We start from the raw sequence: 7,720 nt of genomic DNA, 5'->3' as shown, positions 1-7,720 counted from the left end.
CAGAACGAGCACTGGACGAGAAGGTAGGTGTGGGTTCCAGCACTGGCCGTGTCACCGTTTCTGGGTAAGTCGCTGTCCCTGGGTTTGTTCACCTGCAACATGGGAATGATGATCCAATCTGCTCTCCCGGTTATTTTGAGATGCAGTGAGATAGTGTTGGTGAAAGAGCTTTGGAAAATTTAGGCAACGTGATACAAGTGTAAGATATTATTATTAAACAACCCGAGCGCATACTCACGGCTCCCGGCAGTCCCCGGCCTTTTAATATGCCTCCTCTTGGGAAGACCAAAGCCAGGGCTCCTTCACCTTTAATGTGGAAATGAATCACTCGGGATCTTATTACAAGGAGAATTCTGACTCAGTAGGTCCGAGGTGGGCTTCGATTCTGCATTTCCTTGCTCCCAGGTGATGCCAATACTGCTGGTCTTGGGGACCACAGGTGAGCAGCAGGGACCAGAACTGCCCCTCACGGAAAAGGAGAATGAAATCTTCCGACAGTTGGTTGAGAAGAAGCAGCTTAGAAAATATAGTGGAAGTATGGGTTGATTCAAACAGCTTGTGGTCAGAGATGGCCTGCTGTTCCCAAAGGATGAACTTTGGTCTTTGGAAAACCGGAGAGCAAGAGGCAGGGAGGAGAGAGAGAGACTGTGAGGGTGCGGAGAGAGAGAGACAAAGAGACACAGGGAGACTCAGGGAGCCAAGGGGCCTTGGACAAGTCACTTCCTGGACCTCTCCGTGGAGCAGCCACCATTGGTCTTACTAAGAGAGTCGGTGCTGCCCATTCTTGAGCCCGCGCTGTTGAGGATTTTGTCGATTTCACCGGGGATGTTTTGCTTCTCCTCATTCTCAGTTTCCCGATGGTAGAAGTAGTTAAAGTTGGAGACAATGACAGGCACAGGGAGGGCAATGGTGAGGACCCCAGCGATGGCGCACAGAGTGCCCACAATCTTTCCCCCGGGGGTGGTTGGGCACATGTCACCATAGCCCACAGTTGTCATGGTGACCACTGCCCACCAGAAGCCATCAGGAATGCTGGAGAAATGGGACTCTGGCTCATCCACCTCGGCAAAGTAGACCGCGCTGGAGAAGAGGATGACCCCGATGAAGAGGAAAAAGATGAGCAAGCCCAGCTCCCGCATGGAAGCCTTCAGCGTCTGGCCCAGGATCTGCAGCCCCTTGGAGTGCCGGGAGAGCTTGAAGATGCGGAAGACGCGCACCAGCCGGATGATCCTCAGGATGGCCAGGGACATGTTCTGCTGGGTGCTGGGCTCTGTCTCCTGGACCAGCTCCGTGATGAGGGTTGCAAAGTAGGGGATGATGGAGATGATATCGATGATGTTCATGATGTTCCTGAAGAAGTCGGTCTTGCTGGGGCAGACCACGAAGCGGAGCACCAGTTCAAAGGTGAACCACACGATGCAGGTGGACTCTACCATGAAGAAAGGGTCAGTGAACATGGTGTGGGAGAGGATCGCCTTGCTCGCATTGAGGCTGGGGTCTCTCACCACCTTCAGCTCCCTCTCCTCCCGGAACTCCGGCAGCGTTTCCAGGCAGAAGATGGTGATGGAGATGACCACAACCAGCACAGAGACCACGGCCACCCCCCGGGCAGCGCTGGAGCTCTCGGGGTACTCGAAGAGAAGCCAGAACTGCCGGTGGAAGTCATCGGTGGGGAGCAGTGTTTCAGGGTCTTTGATGAAGCCTTCATCCTCCCGGAACTGGTCCATGGCCTCGTTACCCAGCTCATAGAAGGAGATCTCATCGGCAAAGACGTCGATGGGGACGTTGGCGGGGCGCCGGATTTTCCCACCTGATTGGTAATAATACAGGATGCCATCAAAACTGGGCCTGTTCCTGTCAAAGAAATACTCATTTCTCATGGAGTCAAAGAACTGCATCCTTTTGTCCCGGTCTCCCAGGAGGGTGTCTGGGAACTGACTGAGGGTTCTGAGCTGGGTCTCGAACCTCAGCCCGGCAATGTTGATGATCACCCGTTGGTTTCCTTCATTCAAGACCACTGGCTCAGGCCCTGGGGAATCGACATAGCCGCCTGCGAGCTTGGAGAAGGCCGTCTCATGGCTGGTGCTGTCACCGATGAGGATCCTCCAGTTGGAGAAGGGGCTGCTCCCAGGCCGGCCTTTTGGGCTGGTTGGGTCAAAGTCTGTGGCGTAGCCTGGCTCTTCCTGGATTTCGTCTGCGTTATCAAAATTGACCAGAGCAACCTCCATTTCTTTCCAGCCACACACATCCATCCTAGGGGAGTCAGGAAAGTAGCATGAAGACCCTCAGCGTTCCCTGTGTGCTGCGAGCTGTGGAGAGGAAGAAGGTCATTATGCAGGAAGCAGGATCATGGCCTACCCATGGGTTAGTAATGACATTTTTAGCCTGGGAAAGAACCTCATGGCTGCTGGGGCACCGTTCTTCTCTCGGAAGCCACTCACACCTCCCGAGCTTGCACACACGAACCACTAGACACAATTGCAAAGGAGCCTGGCCGAGAGGGAAACACTTCCTCCAGCCAAGGAGGGTCTCCGTACAGGACGGCAGACAGAGGCCATAATGAAAGAGGAAGTCAATGCTTCTTAATAACCGAGTAGGTCATTTTGCGTTTGGATGACGTCCTCCAGTTCCCCCAACGCTTTTCCGTGCCACCTCAGCCAGCTTCTTTCTCTCATGCTTTGCACGTTCCCCCTTAGCTCTACGGCTCCCTCCTGGGCCAAGCGCTGGGGCGAGTGGGGTAGAAGAGCCCAGCTGATTCTGCTGGGAAGGGAGAACGAGAGGACGGAGGCGGGTGGGCAGCAGACGGACCCTCTGCAGCAGTGTGTGCAAGCTGTCTGGGCCCGAGCCCCTCCTCTGTAATCTGGGCCCGAGCCCCTCCTCTGTAACTGCCAGGGCTGTTTGGAGGCTACACTAAATGAGATGGCATATGTAAAATGCTCTATCTGGTGGAAAGAGCATTAAATTATAGCTATTATTTTTGCCAACTTCTTCGCACTATAGGAACTTTAGAAGCTGACAGCCATTGGTATTTTTTTTTTTTTTTTGGCATACGTTTAAAATGTTTATGGGGAATGATTTCACTTGGAAAAATCATTTTAGGCAGGTGGGAAGTAGGTGTGTGTGTGTGTGTGTGTGTGTGTGTGTGTGTGTGACCTCATTGGGGACAGGGTCAAGGAGAGTTTGCCCAGTGGGCTTGGGTATCTACAAACACAGACTGAGTTTTCTTCCTTGGGTCCACTCAGGCTTTGGTTTCAACTCAAGGACACTAAGGCCTAGAAGGCTGGGGGATGCAGGTGGGAGAGAGGTAAAATCCATGGTGGTCAGAACCTTGGTTTCATATCTAAGGATACCTTGAAGTATACAGTGTTATAGTCTTTTCAAAAATAATTCCTTATTTGCTTGTCTCACTAAACGGCAATAATTGTGTGAGTTTGGAAAATGTTATTTCCCTTTTACAGACGGGAAAACCGAGTCACAGGGACCAAGTGGCCTTCCCAATATCATACTAGGGGTACAGATCCCCAAGCTGAGCCTGCCTCCTGGCCCAGGGCCTTTCCTGCTAGATCAGGGGACCCCTGTGTGGAAGCTGAGGCCTTGTGGGGAGCTGCGGGCCGGGGCCATGGAAGTGGGGGGCGCTCTGAGCCCCGTCAGTCCCATGCACTCTTTTCTCAGTTTGGGTGCAGAGCTCAGATCTGGATGGCCAGGCCTAGTGGAGCCCCTGCCCTGCTTCTTAGGAGTGTGTGGCGTTTGCAGGCTGCCTGACTTCACTGAGCTGCTGCTTCATCGGCAGTGGAGTGGGAGAGGATGTGCCCACCACCAAGCATGTCAGACGCTGGCCCTTGGTGACAGGTGTTGGCCCTCAGTGACCGGTAGGGTGATTCAAGGCAGAATGGAGCAGTGGTTAGGAGCTCTGAGCTGGGACCCAGTTGATGTGAGCTAGCGTCCTGGCTCTGTGCACAGTAAGCCCTGGAGAAACGTTCCTTCACTGTGACCCATGTGATAAGTTAGGGGGCTTGTCCTGGGCCACTCGGCTAGGTACACCTGGGGCCCAGGCTCCAGCTCTGTGCCATCTGGTGACATCAGAGCTGTATCTTTTCTCCTTTGGGGTCCTGGCCCTGGAGAGGGGGGATCCTGCTTATCTCCTTCTTGGTGTGAAGGAGATAAGCACTTTCTCCAGGCTGAGAGGAAGGGGTACCATCCAAGGCCCCTGGGGCAAGGGCTTGGGAACCATTTCTGAGTGGCTAGGGTGGGTCCTTATTAGGAATCTTCTCTGGAGGCCAGAGGCAGAAGGCATGTGGGGATTAGGGAGAGCTTCCTTGGCCAAATAATTAACTTCCTCTCCTGGAAGCCAGGCCATTTGCTTTCTCCCTCCTGGTCTCTTCATTCCCAGCTCATAATGGCAGACGGGAAGGCAGCTGAAGAGGGTCGGGGGTGTGGCAGGTGGGAGGACAAGGTCAAGTTCAAACAATGTATTCTGTGGTCTACAGAAGCGTGTCATACAGTGGCCCATGGGCCCCATTTAGATGAGTAAATGTTGACAATTATAGACACGGGGAAAAGAGAACTGGTCTGGGGACAGGAGTCCTGGCTTGACTCTCTGCCCCATCACTTAGAAGTTGTTTATTTTTGAGCAAATCGCTGGATCTTTATGCACCTCAGTTTTCTGATCTGTAAAATGGGAAAAATAAGGGTATCTCCCACCTCAAAGCTTCTACTGAGGGCTAAATAAGAGAACAACAGCAAGAGCACTTTGTAAATTGTAAATTCTTACAAAATTGTAACTAATTACCCTCCCCCCATTTCCCTTCCCCTCTGCTCCTGTTCCACACAGAGACACAATGTAACGCACTTGCAGGCTGGGAAGTTGTTTCTGTGGCCTCACACTGACCCAGGAGGAATTCTTAGCTCACTGTCTTCCTGATCCTCTCTGCCCCGCCCTGCCTCTGTCTTTGTCCCTGTTTTGCTCCTGCCTGGCACACCCTGCCCCCCCCTCCCTCTGCCTGTCCTTCTCCTCCCTGCTCATTGGGGACTGCTCAGGTCCCACCCTGTCTGAGGGGCCTGCTCTGGCCAGGCCAGCTCGGAGAGCCCTCTGCCTCCCCCTGAGCTCCTGGCCTCCCTGCCTGGATCATTCACCTTTGTACTGGGAGTGCTACTTTCTGCAGGGTCAGCCTTAGCTCTGAAGCTCTCGCGTGAGCTTTCCGAGTGCAAGATAGTACCTAAGAGTTTTTCCTTCTGCTCTACATGATCCTGGAGGACAGAACTCCCCTCTGATGATCTCTGTCTGCATCGCCCCACTGTCTAGCTCAAAGTGGCCGATAGGAAGATGGTTAACGAGCATCAGGGTGATGAGGGAAGTGGTGGGGCAGTGCCAGGTTCAGAGTTTTCTGTGGATGTGCAGTTAAGCCGATGAATGAATGAATGAATGAACAAACGAATGAATGAAGTGCAATCCCATGAGGGTAGGGACTGTGTCTGCTTCGTGCACCATTATGGTTCCAACACCTAGCCCCGGGCTTAGCCCACCCCAGCGCCCAGTTAACCTCTGGTGAATGAATGAGTGAGTGATGAGCGAACCAAGTGTTGGAGACAGCATATCAGGCTCAGAGCCAGGACACCTGCCGTACCTCCACTACTTTATGATTGCTGACTACTTATGTTTCCTCATCAAGGCTCCATTTTTCCATCAGTGATAGGAAAATATGCTGAGTCAAGGAAGCCCGATTTCAAACAGGTACATATAGAATAACTCCATTTATACAAAATTCTAGAAACTGCTAACTAAACTAGAATGTCAGAAAGCAGATTAGCAGTTGCCAGGGCCTAGGGACAGGGAGGGAAAAGGAGGGATTGCCAAGGGGCCAAGGAAACTCTTTTAGAGGTGATAGTGGTGTTTATCTTGACTGTGGCGATGATTTCACAGGTGTATACATATGGCCAAACCCATCAAGTTGCACACTTTAATCTAGCATGCATCATCTCAATACATATGTTTAAAAAAAGGCAAGCAACTAAAAAAAAAAAAAAACAAAAAAACCCAAAAACCATAAACCCCAAACCTCAGGAAATAAAAATGCCAGCGATTGTTCCAGGTTTTTGTAAGGATCAAAGGAGGTGTAGGGATGCTTTGTAGAACTGCACGGGTCATGTGGAAGGAGCGGGTTACTCTTACGTAGTGCTGACCACAGTGCCAGACCTCGCCTACTCATGCTGGGAGGGCTGTGCAAATCGTTTGGAAAGAGTGAATACACCCGAGAGGCAGGGCAGAGTGTGGCTCTCAGGGGCCACCTGGCAGGCTGCACCCCTGCAGGGCAGACAGTCGGGAGGCCACCCTCTCTCAGAAGTGTGCACAGCATCAAGGCAGCCCCTGGCCCCAGCAGGCCGACTCCCCTCTGCTTCGTGCTGGGCATTCTGCCCGTTTGGTGGCGGAAGAGAAGCCGCACTGGGGGCCAGCCGCTTCTCTGCTGAGGTTTCTCTGCTTTCAGTTGGGCTGTGCAATGACCGTTTCGTGCAAGCCAAGATGGGAGCTCGTTCTGCCCCCGGGCCCTCCTCCTCCGCCCCACACAGGACCCCGGCGGAGGCGGGGCGGGGCGGGGGGGAGACAGACTTTCTGGGTGGGGTGAGGGTGGAGCTGAAGGGCAGGGGGGTTTGGGGGCTGGGCAGGGTCCTGCGGGGTTCTTGATGGCTGTCCCTGAGCCTCACATCTGTTCTTCTGTCCAGCATTCTAAGGCTTCGATAGAATGACCAGAACTCAGGCTTGAGCTCTCACCCACAGCTGAAGTGATCGTTGTATTCAAGAGTCTTCTACGGTGTCTGCCTCCACTCACCATCTCTGTGCTTGCCTGGCCCAGTGCCGAGACCGACCGTGCATCTGGTTAGAGCAGCTCCTTCCCTCTCTGCGCCACCCCCACCCCCCACTCCCCCGGACAAATTGTACTTCCTCCCTGCAGGCCACTCTCAGCTCTGGTCCTGCCACCTGCGTGACTCACTTCTACCTTCACCTGAAGGTGGAACTTTCCCTAAGGGGGCCAGGTGACCGTCCTCTTGTCCTCCAAAGTCCCTGGGCAAGGTTTTGGCACAGCATTATTTGATCCACGAGCTTTATCATCTTTGGGTCCCTCAGTATCTTTGCACATGGGGGCAGGTGGGACCAGTGAGTGCCTTCTTCTGACCTTTGCTCGGTTCCCTTCCTCCAGAGCCAGACAGGCCTGCGTGTGAGTCTCAGCTCTGCACTCACCAGGTACGCAGCCTTGGGCAAGCAGCTGCCTCTGTGAATCCCACTTTCTTCCTCTCGGCGTGGATCTAATCATCCCCCCTGCTCCCTGGTTCTCGGGGGGAGCAGGAGATAACGTGTGTTGTGAATACCACCACGTTCCTAGGTGGAAGCCACTATCATTTTGCGCTGTCTTTTCTGGAAAGCCTCCCTGGCTGCTTGGTGTAGACCACAGTGACCCCCGCTGCCTCCCTGCGCTCAGAGCACCTCCTGTTTGTACTCGGGCTGCAGATGAAGCTTTGTGGCGCTGATGGGCTCTCTCCTGACCAGACTGGGCACTTCCTGCAGGCAGGGCCTCGTGGGGGCTGAGCCCTGCGCCTCTCCCAGATGTTCCGAAGGCATCTGTGGGGGTGCCGGGTTGTGGGCTCCTCAAGGTCACAGAATGATGAGAGCAGTCCTGTCCTGAGCTCCTCCCATGGCCTTTCCCCATCCGTCGCCCTTGGTCGCTTA

At 53.7% G+C, this 7,720-nt stretch overlaps 1 protein-coding gene across 1 annotated transcript; it reads right to left on the bottom strand.

The window, feature by feature from the left end:
* Window positions 1-646: 646 nt before the first annotated feature.
* KCNA10 (potassium voltage-gated channel subfamily A member 10) lies at window positions 647-2,324 on the bottom strand. Its single transcript, XM_058697662.1, has one exon. It carries the CDS (start codon window positions 2,250-2,252, stop codon window positions 717-719), a length of 1,536 nt encoding a protein of 511 aa, XP_058553645.1. The 5' UTR covers window positions 2,253-2,324; the 3' UTR covers window positions 647-716.
* Window positions 2,325-7,720: the final 5,396 nt, after the last annotated feature.

This window comes from Neofelis nebulosa, chromosome 2 (assembly GCF_028018385.1).
Source record: "Neofelis nebulosa isolate mNeoNeb1 chromosome 2, mNeoNeb1.pri, whole genome shotgun sequence".
NCBI lineage: Eukaryota > Metazoa > Chordata > Mammalia > Carnivora > Felidae > Neofelis > Neofelis nebulosa.
This window is presented reverse-complemented; position numbering and strand designations above follow the sequence as displayed.

Coding starts and splice junctions, on each gene's coding strand:
- KCNA10 (XM_058697662.1), bottom strand. CDS start 2,252: ATGGATGTGTGTGGCTGGAAAGAAATGGAGGTTGCTCTGGTCAATTTT.